Below are 20144 nucleotides of genomic sequence, written 5' to 3'. Positions count from 1 at the left end.
AAAATTTGATACATCCATAGGTAATAAAAGGAGTTTATCAACTAACATGTCTAATAAAATAAATTATTTTTACTAAAAACATCGCATGATAATTCTAATGCATATTCATAACTAGAAAGTAATAAAACAAAAGTAGAATACGATTTAAATTTCAATTCCTAAAATGAATTATTTGCCTTTGGTGCTGAAAAGATTTGCCCTTGATCCAAGATTCATCAAACTGACGGTGACGTATATGGGTTGGACCGTGAAGGGAGACCACTAAATGGGAATGTGACAATTCAAATATATTTTTAGAAAGATAAAAGGAACTAATATTCAAAGAAAAATCCTCCAAAACTTGGGCATCCTCTCTGCGCTTAACAATACCCCAGTCATTCTTATCATTTTGAACATATCTGCTAACCATCGAGGTCAAACCATATTTGACCTTTTCAATTGATCAACCCTTTTTTGTGCATCATGAACATTGACACATTCCGTATTCATATCAATAAGTGCACTACTAACAAAGACTGAGATTCAAATCCCCACTTTAATATATAGTTATGAATCTGTTTAGCATATTCAAGGACTGCTCTATTGGTACAAGCATTGAAAATGCCAACCAATGTGAACTTAGCCTGACTCCTGGCAAATGCATCTTAGAGCACAATCTCAAAGCTTCATCATTGCTCTCATTATGTGAAAATCCATTTACCATGGCTGACCAGGTAGACTAATTCCTAGTGCTAGAGCTACCAAGCATTCGAGTTCTGTCATCCAAACTTCTACTCTTTGAGTCTATGGTGACAAGAGCATTATCAACCAGAACATCACCCATGGGAGGTTTGTCATTATATGAACCTTCTCCTTCTTCCTCTAAATTTTCATCAAAGATGGGCTCGCCTTCAAATTCACGCAGGAGTTCTTTGTGAACCTCATCAAATGTTGAAACACCCTCAAATTCATGTGAGTGTTCTTCCTCGACTTCCCTATTGAAAATAGGTTCATCCTCAATTTTATGAAAGGGTTTCTCGTGAACCTATTTCATGAAAATCGCAAAGGTATAATCAACCTCTTCCTTCATGTTGTCTCTTGGCACTCGCTTGACTTTCATAATCGCTAATCATTGTGCCATTACATCCAACTGGTGTTGGAGCTCGTGGTTCTTCCCTATTTGAGGTTTTGGTACCTCTGGTATAATTTCTTATAATAGTTATAGGGAAGGAACTAGGATCTAAGCTTTTGTTCCATGTGCTCCCACATTACAATGATTATACTGGTGCAATATCTTTTGTGTCACTATAACATATAATTTCACTGGTGCTAAGAATTTTAGCACCAGAAAATATGATCTTTTACTGGTGCATCATGGGAGGCATGCCAGTAAATATATTATTTCTTGTAGTGATGGCTGGTTTAACAATAAATAATCAGTTTAAAGAAGTCTTCAGTTCAATGAGAAAGAAGAATCATAATAAAGATAGTTTTAGTTGAGAAGTAAGAAGAATCAGCTTAAAAATAGTTTGGCATCTCAGAAATGAGCTCGTACACTCACTTCACCAAGCCTAAGTAGCCCAAAGATCAAACATATATTAGTACCGATCCAGAAGCCTCAACTGAAGTGATCCATCATGAGATTTATTACAAGTTCATGAATTTCTTCATTTAGCATTTTTCAAGTTGCGAGTGTGCAAGCTTATATAACTCATGAAGCCCGTCAAATGTTTATCATAAAGGTCAACTTTTCTAGATCATGCATGATCAATAAACCTTCTTTGAAAGTCTAACTCTGCTGAATGAAAAGCTGATAGTTGGACCTTAATCGACCATAAGAGGCAACCTTGTAGTATCCATTTGTTTTGTTATGTCTGGTCAATTCTAATGCACAACAGGAACAAGAGCAGACAAGAGTATGTTGTTCACGAGAGAAGGAACACCATAATTGACCATATCTATTTGCATTATTACTCTTCAAAGAAAATTTCACATTTTGTTGCTTCAAGGAAAAGTAGCTTGGTATATATTATAATTAAAGCATGCTTATCAGAAACTCATTTCAGAATCACGATACTCATTGCTTCCAAAACTTGATGGGAATTTTAATTCTCTCTTGTTTCTTTTATGCTTCCCACATATTTTTTTCTTGGTTTCCTACATTTCTTTCACTCTTCTTTTCATGTTTTCTATGTGCTTTCTTTCATGCTTTACACTCACTTTCCATAAACTTTATTGTTAACCATCATTTTTAGATTTTGAGAAGAATTTAATTCTTACACTACAAAATCATAAAATTTAAGAAGTCATTTTTTATTTTTTTTCATTCAATTAGTACTTTTCTTTTCATTAGATCACATATTACTTTTTTATTCTTATTTTGCTTTTAAATTTATTTATCACTTCTTGCTTCTTATAAATTTTAAATTACCTCAGTTGCTTCTACCTTTTGTTTCGTTTCTTGCTTTTGCCTTCTAATCTGGTAACCTTGGTATATATTAAAAGGGGCCATCATATGAATTTATAGAAGTGTAACGAGGTAAACACCATCATCTTCATCTTGGTAATGATCTTGACCACCTTATTTTTTTTATTTTTGCATTTAAACAAAATGGTTTGTCTTAATCTTGACATCATCGCAGAAGGTGGCAAGCTAGGATTAATAGTGCTAGTGTCATTGCATAACGGGATTCGCCTCAAGTAAAAATTTTATATTCATACCTATGCATGTGATCAACTCTGTTGTTGAATAATATCACTATAAGAAAAATCTTAATTAGCGACGAAAATTTGTGACAGAAATAATCCATCACAAATATGCGACAGATTAGCTAGAGAAAATGAGCCATCCCTAAAATTAGAATTAGGGACAGACTTAGCAACAAAACAATTCTGTCTCAAAACCCATCACTAATTAGCGACAGATTAGTGACAGAAAAATTCCGTCCTAGCTTTGCGATGGATGAGAGACAAAATTTTTTTGTCGTGACTTAGTCGCTAATTGGTGACGAATTTTGAGACTCAATTTTTCCGTCACTAATTCAATCGCGAATTCCCCCCATAAAACCCTAATGTGAGCCCCTTTCTTTCCCTTTCTGTTTCATCCGCCAACCATTGTATGCATCCGCCAACCATCACTGCCCGTCGCCCGTTGCCATGTGCCATCGCCGCCCGCTAACCTCCTCTTCTTTCGCCCCCTGCTGCCGCATTGCTCACCATCTCTGTCCCCGCTCTCCAATGACCCACCGACGATGCCCTCCAGAGACCTCATCTCCCGCATCCGGCCCACCCTTTCTGCCTCGCCGACAACCCCACCTCCCTTTCCACCCTCGTCCCTCTTTGCCCTCTCTCCTCTCCCGTCCGATCTCCAGCCTCCAGCTGGATACTGTGAGAGTCCCCCCCACCTGCGACCCTCCCTCGCCGTGCACTTAATAGGCCATAGAGGGCCAAACCCACCTTCCTCCTCTATCTCCTAGACTGTACCTTCCCTCTCACCGCCACCCTCATCCCTCTTCACCCTCTATCCTCTCTCGTCCGACCTTCAGCCTTCAACCGAAAGCCGTCAGAGTCCCCTCCCACCTGCGACCCTCCCTCACCGACCTCTTCTTCTTCCTCCCCCTCTCATCTTCCTCCCTCTCTGTCAGCCTCAATCACTCTTTTCTCCCTTGACCCACACAGGTGACCTTGTCGTCGGTCATCCTCCTATTCCGGAGCCGACCTGTGGTCGGATACCCTTTGTCGGTGAGTCTGCAGGTATACTGCCTCTCTTTCTCTCTCTCTCTCTCTCTCTCTCTCTCTCTCTCTCTCTCTCTGCCAGCGGTGGCAGAGTGCTGCCCCTGTCATATATAAATGTGCATTGCAGGTACGTAGCTGAGCTAATTATGTGATGCTTAGTGCTAAGCATCACATGCGGCTAAAAACGTAATGCAAAAAGAAATAAGAAAAAAAATGCAAAGGCAAAAGCAATATAAATTGGGTAAATACCCGTGGTGAGTAAGTGATGCAAGCGTATCACATGTTATTTACTTTCTTGGATGCAACACTTTTCTGTTCACATACTCACTTAGTTGTGGATATCTAGAACTGCTTTGCTGGAGTTCGGAGATCATGCTGAGCATGATTTGAATGTATGAAAATAGAAGTGCTCTTATTTTTGTAGTTCAGAGTCCATGCTAGTCATGGTAGTAGTTAGTGGGATATTGAAGTGTGTTTGTTAAAGGTACATGTTTGACATTATTGTGATATGAATGATTGAATGTATTGCAATGTTTGACGTGACTGTATCCATGCATGAAGTTATTTTCGAATTAATTATGCGCTCCATGTGAAATTGTATTATGAAAACATGCTTAAATTGAATATATCGTGTTTATGAATGTGATTTCATCTTTTTAAATATCTTTGTGATATATATATATATATATATATATATATATATATATATATATATATATATATATATATATATATGTGTGTGTGTGTGTGTGTGTGTGTGTGTGTGTGTGTGTGATATATATATATATATATATATATATCAAATCATTATATTCACCAACAATGCATGATAAATTTCATATTTTTTTCATCGATGCATTATTATGATTCTCTTTTAACTGGTGAAGATAATATCCATAACATTATAGGATAAAATGGTTGCAAACCATGAATGGATGTACCGTAAGATAGTTGATAATGAGGTGTCGCTTGAATATATGGATGGTGTTGACAGTTTTATTGAATTTGCAATGGCAAGTGTCAGTATAGTGGATCTCACCGGTTGGATCAGGTGCCCCTGCACGATGTGTAAGAACAATCGATTTGTAGAACCTCATAGCGTTAGACATCACCTATAGAGGAAGGATTTTGTGAGTGGTTAGCAGAATTGAATACTTAATGGTGAAAAATTTTGGAATAATTTTGACGTACGAGTGGATGTGGTGCACGATAATCCATATGTAGATTTGATATTTGATATCACAGGACCAGAACTAGGTTCTACTATGGGTCCTAGTGATGTACCAACTAGAGTAGAGGAAGAAACATCAAACGATGCAGCTAGTAGATTTTATGATTTACTTAAAGATGCCGATGAGCCACTGTTGAATGGTTGCGAGAGTCACACTATCTTGTTTGCAGTTCTTCAACTACTGAATTTGAAGTCAGAGTATAATTTGAGCTAATCATATTTTGATCGTCTGTGCTCTATTGTGAAGAGTGTGTTGCCCAAAGATGAAAAATTGCCACAAAATTTCTACCGTACGAAGGTTATGGTCAATGCTCTAGGTATGGGGTATCAAAAGATAAATGCTTATCCAAATCACTGCATGTTGTATTTTAAAGATCAAGAAAATAACAGATCATGTCTGTTATGTGGGCATCCTCCGTTCAAGATAGATGCTTTCCATATGAATTGACAGATGCCCGTAGTCCAACGCCCTTCCTTGAATTTGAAAAGGAACACAATTAGACAAAGAAATCTATATTTTGAGAACTACCATATTGGCCAACCTTATTGATACGACATAATTTGGTTGTGATGCATGTGGAGAAAAATGTGTTTGATAATGTGTTCAATACGGTAATGAATGTCAAAGGAAAAACGAAGGATAATTCGAAGGCCCGTATGAATTTAAAAGTAATATATAAAAGACCAGAATTGGAACTCCAAGAGTATAATGGCAAAATACTGAAACCAAAGGCAAGGTACGTGCTTGGACCAGATCAAGTAAAGCAGGTATGTCAGTGGTTGAGACAGTTGAGATTTCTAGATGGATACGTCTCTAACATTGCTCAAGTTGTGAAGATAGACGAGGGACAATTATATGGGTTGAAAAGCCATGATTGTCATGTCATTATGCAACGGTTGATTCTCCTAGCATTTCATGATATGTTAGACAAACCTATATGGGGGGTATTATCTGAGTTGAGTAGATTTTTTAGAACATTGTGTGCATCGGAAGTTATAGTAACTGAGGTAAAGAATCTCTAGGATTCTATCGTCACTACTATTTGTCAGCTAGAGAGGATATTTCTGTCAGCATTTTTTGATGTTATGGAACATGTGATCATATATTTGCCATATGAACTTAGGGTTGGTGGTCCAGTGAAATATTGGTGGATGTACCCATTTGAAAGGTATATTTTTATTTATACTTTTCATTCTAATGCTATTGGGAATTTATTGTATTACGAGATGTATATTGTTGACAGATACATGTTTGACCTAAAAAAAATGTTCGGAATAAAGCAAGAGTGGAGGGTTCAATTTGTGAGGCATACACTTTAGAAGAAATTTCAAATTTCTCATCTATGTACTTTGAACCTCACATTCCAACATGTTACACTTGCCCATCTCGTAATGATGATGAAGAACAAATTACTGTAGCTGACAAACTGTTGATATTTCAACCACTTGGACATGCCTTTGGTAGTTGCCGGTCAAGACACTTGGAAGATTGAGAGCAAGAAGCAACACAGATCTATATCCTTTTTAATTGTTCAACGATTGACTCCTATATCGAGTAAGTATACTTAATATGTAACACTAAGTTTTATACGCGCGTACATGGTTTGATAATATAAATATTTGTTAAGTGCAGACGATTTGATCTGGAGTTGCGAAGAAAACTTTCACATTTCACTGATTCAGAAGTATAGAAAGAACGTGAAAATAAGTTTGGGGCATGGTTGAAAGAGTTGGTAAGGAAGATGACATGCATTCATTTCGTATAAACAACAATATGTTACTTAATTGGTCGTGATTAGAGTCATTGTTTATGCTTGTAGGTCCGCCATGGTGATGTTGATGATAAAGGAATATGTGATTTACAAAATGATCTGACCAAAGTTGTGCAATGTTACAACGGGTACATCGTAAATGGTTATCGATTCTATACAAAAGAGTACAGTGTAAACAAGTCAACAATGAATAGTGGCGTGTGTGTCAAGGGTAATAGTTATGGTGAAAATGAACATGACTACTATAGTGTTATTGAAGAAATAATAGAGTTGACTTACTTAGGCATAAATAACACGGTAACTTTATTCAAGTGTCATTGGTTTGATCCCACAACAACAAGAGTTAACAAAGCCTCAGACATTGTGAAAGTGAATCATAAATCAAGGTTTGGAACATATGAACCATTCATATTACCCTCGCAAACTCAACAAGTTTACTATACTTCATATCTGAATACAAGGAAGTCAGATAGAAATGAATGGTGGGCGGTTTGCAAGGTGAAGTCTAAACTATACCCTGAGTATGATCAGTTACATGAAGACAAGATTGCTGAAGAGGGTGATTACTATCAATCAGATGATATGTATGACTTCTCTTATGGTTACGATGTCACACACGGTTTGCATGTCACATCTCTATTGTTCGATGACACACATATAGAAGAATGTGATCCAAATGATATACCAAGTGGATGGGCGCCCAATAAAGAAGACGACGAAGAAGACGAAGAGGAAGAGAATGAAGAAGAAGAATATGAAAGTCAAACAAGTGATGAGGAAGCATACTTGAGCTAGTGAAGTATATCTTGTAATACATACCACATCACTTTCTCATATGCTCTTATTTTTGTAGTTCGGAGTTTATGCTAGTCACGGTTATAGTTAGCGGGATATTGAAGTGTATTTATTGTAGGTACATGTTTGATATTGTTGTGATATGAATGATTTGAATGTATTACAATGTTTGACATGACTGTATTTATGCTTGCATGAAGTTATTTTCGATTTGATTATGTATCCATGTTTATGAAATTGCATATCCTGTTATATTCTATGCATACTTAGCATGTACATGTACAATTATAAAACAGATTCATGTAGGACCTTTAAATCTTTACATTTCATGCATATGTCATATCCATGCTAAGTTCAAGAGTTATGCAACTGATCTAAATATCATTTTTATTTGTTAGAATATGGTTCGTGGAAGTCACAGTGGTTGAGAACTAAGTGGAGGTCATGGGATATCATTAGGTAGATGTCTTTGTGTTATATTTAAATATAGGAATTCATTATATTTTTTCTTATATGTTGATATAGAAAATGTTACTTATTAATTGTCTTTATAGGATCCCAACTCAGTGATAGCCAGTATCAACCTTCGTCTTCACATAATCCTTTAATAGGTATATCATTTAAATAAATGTACAATTGATTAGTTTACATGTGCATTGTGTGAATTTCTAACTCATTATTTTGTAGATGATGTTTCGCCTGCACATGACCCACCTACACCATCTATTCATATACATAACGAGACAACGTCGGATGCAGGGTCTTCTCAGTCTGATACACAATGACTCATTCAAATAGTGTATATCGATAGTCGACCGTAAGTATTAAATTGTCACTTGTCCAATACTTATATGATAGATAGTGTATATCGATAGTCAATTGTTAATGTGTACCAATTTATGTGCAGTGCGAGGTTTGAGCCACAAGAAGTAATACAAGAAATTAGGAAGTCACTACTTCAACATCTACCAGGACCGGTCGCTTAATGGAAAGAGTACCTGAAGGAGGTGTTGGAAAGATTATGGTCCTCATTCATGGTATATAATCGTTTATCATAGCTAATGTATTTCATATATAATTTTTTGTTATAGTCATGTGCACTAACTTTCTGAAATTATTTGTAAGCTTCGAATCGCTTCGGGACTGCAAAAGAGGAGCAAGACGCGAGGATAGTGTGACAGAAGATGGCTGTCAATCGATTTGTCAACATGCTGCACAATATAAAGACTGCAACAATAAAAGCAGCTGGTGGGATAGATGATCCACTGTAGTGGAAGAGCCATGACCCTTCTACAATCAGGGTGTATTATTGGGATGCAATGTGTGACAAGTGGGTGAGTTATGAATTTCAAAATCGCTCAGCAAAGGTTGCACAAAAGCAAGCGAAGATGCCCGCTGCCCATCTATACACATATGATTCTAGGATTTTTGGGAGCCACCAGAAGAAAATGACAACTCATCAATAGATATATATTATCAAATTTATAAGTATTTCTACATACTTTCTAATTAATTTTTTTATCATTTAACCGTAAAAAAAGCCGAAAAAGGAGGCATTGTGCCTTACAAGGATGTATTTGTTGAAACACATAAACATAAGAACACGAGAGAGTTCGTATCAGAGAAGGTGAGAGCGACAACAGTATGCATTTATTATATTAATAAACATTGTAATATACAAGTTACCATGAATTACATTATCATAAATATTGTAATTCTTGATTATTAATTCATACTGTAATCATTACTTTTTAGGAGTCATATGAGTAGAAAATGGTACATCGATATGGCGATGACTCCACTCAGCATCCGCCTTTTGATCCTGCAGCATGGGTGACTGCAACCAGTGAATCCCAAAAGGGTCATGTGTTTGGGTTTGGGAGTACCATGAACACCACACCAGTCGTTGTCTCTTGCAGTCAGGGATCTCAGAGTTCTCCCGCCAGCATAAACTCCCACCATCCGATTGACCCTATTGTTTCTTGGGATGGTGTCCACCAGCTTCTTCAGAACACAATGCGTGACTTTTTACATGAAGTCATTCCCAACCTTGTCCATAATGAGTTGTGCAACTTTTTTTGGGACAGGAGAACTTCGTCTGCATTCAACATGAGCTCTGGTGCCCGTCAGGTATGAATGGTTGAATTACTATGAATTTTTATTGCTAGCATTAGAATACATGTATGCATGATTGAATCACTATAGATTTTTTGACAACCTTAGAACACATATAAGCATGATTTCATCACTATGAAAGTTTTTTGACTGCTTTATAACACATATATGCATGATTGAATTACTCTGAATTTTTTTTTACTGCCTTATAACACATATATGCATGATTGAATTACTATGAAAGTTTTTTGATAACCTTAGAACACATATAAGCATGATTTCATCACTATGAAAGTTTTTTGACTGCCTTATAACACATATATGCATGATTGAATTACTATTAAAGTTTTTTGACAACCTTAGAACACATATAAGCATGATTTCATCACTATTAAAGTTTTTTGACTGCCTTATAACACATATATGCATGATTGAATCACTATGAAAGTTTTTTGACTGCCTTAGAACACATATATGCATGATTGAATCACTATGAAAGTTTTTTGACAACATTAGAACATATATAAGCATGCTTTCATCACTATGAAAGTTTTTTGACTGCCTTATAACACATATATGCATGATTGAATTACTATGAAAGTTTTTTGACAACCTTAGAACATATATAAGCACGATTTCATCATTATGATAGTTTTTTGACTGCCTTAAAACACATATAAGCATGATTTCATCACTATGAAAGTTTTTTGACTGCCTTAGAACACGCATATGCATGATTGTGATACATAACACGTTTATTTGATAGCCTTATAAACCATATATGCATGCTTGAATCACTATGACATTTTTTTGACAACCTTAGAACACATATCTGCATGATTGAATCACTATGAATTTTTTTTGTTAGCCTTAGAACACATATCTGAATTTTGTTAATGTTCTTCACTTTATTGCTAGTCTATCTGTCATTCAACCATGTTACTTTGATTTTCTTAGAATAGATGTATTGCATATAATTTATTTTATTATATTTTGTTTATCAATACTAACATTTCAGTTCTCTTGTAGGATGCTGGAGATGATCAAGGTAGAGGAGCTGATGCAGGCATGGATGGAGGGGCAGATCTAGACAATAAAGAGGATGATGCTCCAAATCTTGGCGATGATTAGATTCATGTGTTGAATTTGTTGCACGTACTTGTTGTTTCAAACAAACTCTTTGTATATGTTCACTTATAACTAATTAATACTTGACGAGGATTATAGTGGGTTGTTAAATTTGTTTCACTTATAGCTTGTGCTAAATTTGTTTCACCTGCTTTGTATATGTCTTTTTTATGTGTACTTTGTTTTTTATACACAGGTTATATAAATTGTATAATGAGAAATTTTTTCTTGATATTTATATTTTAAATATTTTTTTTATTTTTTTAAAATTTCACAACGAATTAGCGACGGATATTTTCCGTCGCTAATATCCGTTGCAAATGTAGCGACGGATATTAATCTGTCTAAAAAACTGAATCAGTCGATGTTTTGCGACGGAATGTAATCTATCGCTAAGCCGTCGTTAATTGGGTGACATAATTTAGCGACGAAAATGTATCCATCATAAAATTTTAGCGACGGTTTAGCGACGGATATGTATCTGTTGCAAAACCAAATCAGTCCTTATTTAGCGACGGATCTTAACATTCGCTAATCTGTCGTGAATTAGCATCAGAAGTAGCGACAAATCAGTTATGTCGTTAATTAGCGACCAAGAAATCGCTATAGATGCTATCCATTGCTAAGCCATCGCCAATTCGTCGGTAAACAGATGGGCGACATAGTTGTGATGAATTATCGATGGATACCGTCCGTCACTAATCTACAAATTTCTTGTAGTGTATGATGAAATAATAAATAGACCATAAAACGACCTTATTCATCAAGTAAACCCTTTGGTTGCTCATGATAATCTTATAAGCAAATGAATAAACAAATAGTTTATGCAACTATCCAAAGGACTGAAACACATAAGCAAATGAATATCCAAGTTTTTTTTGCAAATAATTGATGCAAATGCTATAGATTGGTTAATTGCAGTTATTTTTCATGTCAAAGAGCTCTTTTTGTTGGGCACACATTGATGACATCTGTGGGCCGCTGGCTCTCATTGACCGCACTAATGGATGGTAAAAACACAAAGGACCTATCATCTGATCGGTATGGTGATTTATCCCCCAAGAGTTTCCTTGTCATTTCTCGGGGGAGTGCTTAGTGTAACTAAGGAATCGGTACTTTCAGGCATAGTGACAAATATTTCACTGCTGTTGGAATAATTCAGATGGTTTTATGATATTCTGAATAAGATTGTAATAATTCGAATGCAGTGCAATCTAATCCTACAGTGGTAACTCTAGAGAGTGGACTGACTGTACGGTGCTGCTCCATACCTGTTGCAAGTTTGAGCTGATGGGAGGTCAAACTCGTGATATCCCACGCTTGCCTTAACGAACTGAGCGGGGCTAATCATATTGCAATTTAATTAGTCAAACGAAACAAAATATGTTGAGCTAAGTAGTTGGTCATTAACGCATTGCTGCAGATAAGTCGTTTTATTAAGTTGCAATTTTTTTTCTGGCATATTTTTCAAGATTTTACATACAAGGACCCGATATAAATAAGAAATCTAAAAACAAATGCATGACAGAAATTTGACACATTTATTTTTGTTTTCTTCAAATGGCCGAGTACAAAGATGGGTTTCATGCACCAAGTCCTATTATTTGAAAGTCTTGCAACAAAAATATGTATCGTTGTTCGTAACATGGGTTTGATTAATGCCTACAAAATTGGAAGCACAAAAAGTGCAATATACCATGATATCGCTAAAGACAAAAAAACATCAAAAAAAGACAAACGGCTCACAAATTGGTCTCTCTCTCACACACACACACACTCACACTCACACTCTCTCACACACACACACACACACAGAAAGTAGGAAAATGTTTCAGTTTTCACACAAAAACCTGTTAAAAACTAAGAAGTTTCTAAATAGAAATATGTAACGTCGTCCACCTGGGGCGGTTACAGGAGGAGGAGGGGCGTTACCCCTCTCCCTCTCCCACGAATGGAAAATGGGGAGAGGGAACATATCCCTTCATTAAGGAAAGAGGGGGGTGAGAGAGGTAACGTCTGCCCTCACTCATGGCTATAAAAGCCCTATCATTTTCGACAAAGAGTAGACACTCAAAGACAAAGAGGAAAGGAGAAGAGAGAGACACAACGACAGTGAGGGACGCCACCGCCGGTCATGTAAGTTTCGTTTTTCCCTTTCCTTTGAAAAAAATGGAAAATTTGTAGAGGCGCAAGGACAAGGAGGACGCTCATAGCGATGGTGAAGGAAGGGGGTGGGGTTCCCTCTGTCCTCACAACTGGCAACTGGCAGGTTGTCGGTGATGGGAAAGAAATAGGAAAATGGTAGGGGCAGGGGGCGAACCCTGCCACTTGCCGTTCATGGTGAAGAGGCGTAGAGGAGTCCATCCCTCTGTCCTCACCGCCAGCGGCCCGATATATATATATATATATATATATATATATATATATATATATATATATATATATATATATATATATATATATATATATATATATATATAAAATAGAACGCGACAATGCCGCCACGTTCAGGTGGACGACAGGGGGGTTGCCCCTGTAGCAACCGTCGACAACCATAAGGTTGCCAGAGGCGACTGCACAACGGAGACAGAGCCGATCCGGGCATCATGTAGACTCGGTTTGCAACTGCATAGTAGACTGAGTCACCATGCTGCTCGGTCTGGGCATGACCAGACCGAGCTGGGTCAGCAGACAATGGGTGACTCGATCTGGGCATGACCAGACCGAGCTGGTCAGCAGGCGATGGGTGAATCAGTCTGGACATGTCTAGACCGAGTCAGGAAAAAAAATATCTTTGACAGCTTGACAGACTGAGTCGGGTCTGAGTATTCTCTGCATACCGACTCAGTTTGAACAAACCGATTCGGATATGACTTAATGCGACAAACTATCTCGGTCTAAACAGACTGAGCCAGATCCATATTCGGGGCAGACCGACTCAGTCTGAACAGACCAAGTCGGGTCAACTATTGGTAGATCGACTCAGTCCAGATCGAGTCAGGTCTGCTGTTGGCAGATCAACTCAGTCTAGATCGAGTCAGGTCTGCTGTTGGCAGACCGACTATGTAAGACCCATAAAATTTTTAAAAGAAGTTTTGGTGAAAGCTTGTTACAAGTGGCAGTTATCGTTTGAGTTAGTCGTGACTTGTAAATATAGGGCTCAGAAGGCAATTTCTAGCCTTCTACTCACAACAAGTCATCCACGAAATTTCAATGTTTGATTTGAGAATAATCTCTAATGTTTTCTTGAGAGAAGCTTTCACGGAAACATCAGAAGGAATCGAGCTTGGTGTCGCATTGCGGGAGCACTCAAGGTGCAACCCACGTCGACAAGGTGGCCACAAGTGGGCGCACCTTGGCTCGCAGAAAAGAGGCTAGTGGTAGCCACGTAATAAGGCCCAAGACCTAGGATAGAATCCACCAAGCTGGGCAGTGACAATTTTGAGAGAATTTCAAGCTAATTCAAACCTTATAATTCGATTGGCTCTTCAAGGGTCCACTTGAGAAAATTTTGGTGGTGCCACACCCTAGAGGGGCGTGAGCACCATCCGCACCATCCATTTTTGGAGAATGAATCTCCACTGTTCGTGGGAAACACTAGCCTTTAAAGAGGGGCTACCTTTGAGGGGAGGAGGGAATAGTGTTTCATTTTTTTTTGAAACACACACATGCACTCTCTCTCTCTCCCTTCTCTCCCAAAAAACCGTGGGAGCCTCTCCTCACCTCCACCATGGAAACCACTTTGATCATCCTCCTTCATCGTTTTTGAGTAGAAGAGGGTATCAACCAGGACTCCCTTCTACCCTCTAAATGAAAAAGGGAACCCCTCCTCCGTTTGCACACATCTAGGGTGAGTTTCCATCCACAATCCCTTAAATTTTTGTTTTCTTTTATTTCGCATTTTGGTTATAAGTTACATTTGAATTCGGTGAATGGTTGAATGCCGAAAATGCCGTTTGAAAGGGGGTCATTTCGTTCTTTCCTCTTACCTAAACCGGGTAGTGGAGGCGGAGGAGCGTGGGTGAGTGTAGGACCAACCTCCCCCATGGTTCGGTTCTCTCTCTCTCTCTCTCTCTCTCTCTCTCTCTCTCTATGGGGTCAGTTTGGGAGCTCAACCTTGGTCCATGGGAGCCCCCTTCCGATGCCCTTTCAGTCTCTCTCTCTCTCTCTCTCTTTTCGTTTTAGGCAGCCTGAGGTCTGCCCCACGATGGCAATACCTCTGGGACGTCAAACCCTTTGTTGTTGCGCGCTGCGCCCTGCATGTTGCTTGCTAGGCCTCACATGCTGCACCCTACGCCCTGCGCTCTGTGCCTTGCGTGTGGCACCCTGCGCCCTGTCCTTTGCGCTCTGCGCTCTGTAGTAGACCCCGCAGGAGTCTGCCCTATGGCAGGCCCTGCTCCTTGCAGCAGAGCCTGTAGTGGTCTGCCCCATGGCAGGCCCTACACCCTACTGCCCCAGCCTGCAGGGGGTCTGCCCCATGGCAGGCCCTACACCCTGTTGCCCAGCTTGCAGGGGTCTGCCCCCGCTATGGGAGTTCGGTTGCCGCAACTAACCGGTTGGTGGTTCAACTCGATGCATGGGTCATGTTGGTTTCCATGCCCAAGGCAGCTGTGGGTCTCAACCACTTTTTTCGTCGCCCCGCCGCATGTGTTGCCGCAACAGATGTGTGACTACAACCTCCTGGCAGCGCGTTGGTGCACACTTTGTTTCCCGTTAGCAACCACCAATTATGGTTGTTCTGTTTGGTTAGCCTTCGTGGGGCGAATGAACTAGTTGGCGGCCACATTCGTCGTTTTCCCTATCGAATATGCTAGCATGGGTATGAATGCGCACAAAAGACAATCGTTAGGTGAGGCCCTCAACATCAATGGCCACGTTGCAATTTCGCCAAATACGTCGCTAAATAACATGCAAGTTAGTTTTCCAATGCCAAGCTAAACAAATTCCCACTTGCCTTATGCACTTAGCACATCACGACACATATTGAAATGGCTTCGCAAAGAGTGCATGTATCGCCTAGTATGCTTGTCGAGAGGTGTAAGCGTGATAAGAGTAGAGTATGCTCATAAATTGTCATAGTTACACTCTTATGCATGTTGCACCCACATCAAAGTATGCCACGTATGCATGCAATGCTATAATTGCATAACTATGCCTCTCATGTGTATCATTAATGATCGTGGAATCGTTTTGTTAAAAACACCACATGCACATGATCACTTGTGGCTCAAAGAACACCATGCGAGGGTAGCGACACGTTTCCAAATCCTCTATGAGGGCTCTCAAGAGTCATTTTTTTGGGACTATGTGCATTGCTCGTAAGTGAGCTCACGAGGAGTTGTATAGTACCCCCTACAAATTAACAAACATGGTGTTATGGTCGTCTTCATTGGCGACGTGCTCCTCTTTAGCCGCATGAGGCTTGAGCACGTGAATGGGCGGGCAAAGACCACGTTCATGTCACTCTGTGGGGGACACAAGGCAAGAATGCTTATACACTCCCAAGGGAGTTATGGTCCATTAAACGAGCCTAAATAAGATAAGCTTCCCGATTACCCATGCACAACATGTCCCACCTTAGCGAGGGTGGTCAGTACAACCTCGAGTGACAGGTCATTACTACGACACGTTAAGGAGCGAAGGCATCCTTTTTGGCCTCCAATCGCTCAAAGTTAGGGAGGTCGAGGTTACCTGTTGAGGTACCTCCACTACTGCAGTAGTGTGGATTGCAATCCATACCTGTGCAGGGTCTTCTCTCAGCCAAGGGCTGCCCGCACGAGATTACTCGGTCTGTAGCGACATCGGTTATCACATTAGAATTGAATAACATACGTTAGGTGCTTGTCTCACAGAATACGAGTTTTTCCTTCATGCACCCGAAGAAGTAAACAAGAAGAACTTAAATACTAACCAATCACATGCTGACCTTGCTTATTAGGTGCTCTTACTTTGTTACTTGGGAATTGTAACATGTGTACTTCTTACTTGTGGTTTTCCTTGCTATACTTATCGTGGATGCTTTACTTTGGCAGTTCTTGTAGTTCTAGAACTTGTAGCACGCCTTACATAGATGCTCACACACACTTTTGCTTTAATACATGACTTGACCAAGTTAATCGTAGTTGCTATTTACCTTAATTTATGTCATAATTGCTATCTTGTCACATGTTTTCTTTTGTGAATGGATCAGCTCACCACCTCGCAAGAGAACTGACCCCATTTTATGGGGTTGCAGGTGATGACTGGTAGTTGTGTGGTGATGACCGGCGTATCACGGAGACTTGGGACCCACAATTGGACGGGCGCGGTCTTTGTTTTTGGTTTTGGGGAAAAGCCCCCAGTTGTTGTGAGACATTTTGTATGAGAACATGACGTATATGTCTTTTCGGTCTCAAAATTTTGTAAACCAATAGCATACTTTAGATTAAGTGATTTGGTTCTCAAGTTTGATTTATTCCTGTAATTCACCCAATGTTTCAACTAAGTTTTCCATTCTTTTTCCCGTTTGCACAATGTTTAAAAAAAAAACGTTTTCTCTGAAAATCTTAGGATTTCAAAGGTTGGGATTTTAAGCTGTTACAGTTCTGGTATCAGAGCCATGTTCAAGTGTGGTCCAAGACTCAACATATGTCGTCACTTGCACTGTAAGTATACTTAACTTGGCAGTTTTGAGTGTTTTCTACTTAATCTTTGCTTGCTTAAGTCTTTATGCATGATTGGGTGATTGGGTTGTTAGATGTCGTCAGAAACAAGACACGAGATAATTCTAAGAGCCTTGCAAGACTTGGTTCAAGGCATGGAGGCCCTGGACCAAGTAGTTTAGAAAATAGCATGAAGTGCCCAAGTGATAGCAAATCAGGCACCTCGGTGTGCCAGATGTCAGATGGAACACGTTGGACAGATTTGTCCACGTGAGCTGAATGATTGCCCTTACTGGGGTCTTAGAGGGCACCTCAAGGATGAGTGACAGGCCAAAATATGTGATGAATTCTGGAAGGGAAGTGCCGAAATGGTAGAAGACATGACATCATAGGCCAGTCCGGTACCACTTGAAATCGATCGTGTGGGAGATTTACTTGCTTTGCCAAATTCTCCCCAGTACTCACCAGCTTCATATTCTCATTCTATTTGTCCTTAGTACGTGCCGACTTCACCTCCCTTATCCCAAGTTCCTAGTTCTACTGAGTACACACCAACATCTCCCCCTCATCCCAAGCAGAGACGGTGTGGGAACCAGAACGAGTACCGAGACCGGTACACCAGTAGGGGGTGAAAACAGTTGTGGGATAATGAACATCTTGTAGAAACATTGAGTCAATGTTTCATTTTTGTTTTCCAACATGGTTGGATATGTTTTGTAACCTTGTCATAGTGAAAAGGGTATTTTGGGCTTCAATATAATGAAAATTTCATGAATCTTTTGGATATGAATAGAACTTACATTTTGAAAAGTGTACTTTTGCTTATACGAGTTATTTCTCTTTCAAGATGGCATGGCGAGGCCGATGTGATGATTTGATGGAGTCCCTCAGCAACTTGGTAGAGGTTGTTGGGCGTCAGGCAAAAACAATGCGAACTATGGGCAACAATTTTCAATAGGCGACTCAGGGGCGCGAGACTCTTACTCTGACCCCAACTACCACAGTACCCTACAAGCAATTCATGGGTATGAACCCTCCGGCCTTCAATGGCAAGACGACTCCTGAGGCAGCAGAGTGTTGGATTAGAGAGATAGAGCGGATCTTTTGCGTTCTTCAGGTGGGTGAAGAGCGGAAGGTCGATTTCGGGACGTACCGGTTATGAGAGGATGTAGAGCATTGGTGGGCAACTACCCTTGAGGTGAAGTTTGCCAACGAGCCAGTGACTTGGGAGCAGTTCGTCGAGGTTTTCTATGCGGCTTACTTCCCAAAGCATGAGTGTAGCCGGAAGATGCAGGAATTTCTGAATCTTCAGCAGAGAAATGCTTCAGTGGTAGAGTACACCATGAGATTCCGTAGTCTGGAGCGCTACTGTCCAAATCTCTACATTCCTGAAGAGGAGCGAGCGATGAAATATGCATGGGGACTGAAGCCATCATTGCAAACGAAGGTCTACATCCGTGGACTGCAAACTCTAGATGAGGCCATTGAGGTAGCTACCCTTCTGAACCAAGATTGGTTCGAGTCCTAGAGGAACCAACCGTTTTGAGGAAATCAGCAGTCGGGCCAAAAGAGTTGGCCTAAGAAGAGACACACTCAGAAGAACTCTGGTGGGAGGAAGTTCACTCCTCCAAGGAAGAAGCAAAGATTCCAGGGTAACCTCAGATCTCAACCACAACTGAAGGCACCAGTAGCTGCACCCGGATGTCCGAAGTGTTCGGTGGATCATCCTGGTAGGCCGTGTCCCCGAGACACGGGAGGATGTTTGTACTATGGCAAAATGGGCTACTATATTCGTGAGTGTCGGAAGAAGATGGCAGACAAAGCTAGGAAGGGCGCACTAGGACCTTCGCAACCTCCTCAGCAGCGTCAGCAACCTCAACAGTCCAGGCTTTCAGGGCAAAAGACGGTGGCGGGTCGTGCTTATGCGACTACCGTGGAGCAGGTGACCAAGGGTGAATTGGTTCAAGGTACGGTGTTGGTATTCGGACAGGCGACTTTTACCTTGTTTGATTGTAGTGCTTCTCACTTATTTATCTCTGTTAGATTTGCTAGGAATTTGTCTACTCTGGTAGAAACTTTGAATTTTCTGTTAGAAGTTCGCACCCCGACGGGTGATCGATCCCTCTGTGTGGAGTACATCCCTGGTATTCCGGTATCTGTAGTAGGACAGAGTTTGCCAGCGGACGTCATTCTGCTAAACATGACCGAGTTTGACGTCATTTTAGGCATGGATTGGTTGTTTGAGTACCATGCCCAAGTTCTTTGCAGAGAAGGCAGAGTAGTGCTTTCTCTGCCCGATTTTCCCATACTGGAGATTCGCCTCTCTCGACCCATGAGAGACCATTGTCTGATTTTGTCATTCAAGGCTCAAAAGTACTTCCGTAAGGGAGGTGTTGCCTTTCTAGTCAGTCTGGTATCGGTCGAATGAGTACTGACGCCTATCAAGGACCTCGAGGTAGTTCAGGAATTTCCTGATGTGTTTCCTGAAGAATTATCGAGATTACCTCCTCAGCGAGAGATCAAATTTTGCATCGAGTTCTTACCAGGAACGACTCCGATTTCAAAAGCGCCTTACCGTATGGCTCCAGCAGAACTTGAGGAGCTGAAGCGTCAACTGCAAAAATTAATGGAGCATGGATTCATTTGGTTCAGCACCTCCCCCTGGGGTGCACCAGTGTTGTTTATAAAGAAAAAAGATGGATCATTGCGGTTGTGCATCGACTACCGAATGCTCAACCAGGCTACAAT

The 20144-nt window shown here is 40.1% G+C and overlaps 2 protein-coding genes across 2 annotated transcripts in view; one reads left to right on the top strand and one right to left on the bottom strand.

Moving 5' to 3' along the window:
• The window catches only part of ASY3 (asynaptic protein), a 75088-nt gene extending 59902 nt beyond the window's left edge, over positions 1–15186 (bottom strand). Inside the window, exon 1 of the mRNA XM_090018346.1 lies at positions 14989–15186. Within this exon, the coding sequence (XP_089874472.1) occupies positions 14989–15186 (198 nt within the window). The remainder of the gene's footprint in view (positions 1–14988) is intronic.
• Positions 15187–18417: 3231 nt separating this feature from the next.
• LOC149826606 (uncharacterized) lies at positions 18418–18924 on the top strand. The gene is made up of 2 exons (XM_090018345.1): positions 18418–18513; positions 18601–18924. Exons 1-2 carry the CDS (start codon positions 18418–18420, stop codon positions 18922–18924), a joined length of 420 nt encoding a protein of 139 aa, XP_089874471.1.
• Positions 18925–20144: the final 1220 nt, after the last annotated feature.

This window comes from Nuphar pumila, chromosome 10 (assembly GCF_984573655.1).
Source record: "Nuphar pumila chromosome 10, dmNupPumi1.hap1.1, whole genome shotgun sequence".
Classification (NCBI taxonomy): Eukaryota; Viridiplantae; Streptophyta; class Magnoliopsida; order Nymphaeales; family Nymphaeaceae; genus Nuphar; species Nuphar pumila.
The sequence above is the reverse complement of the archived record's forward strand: the minus strand, read 5'-3'. Positions and strand labels throughout refer to the sequence as shown.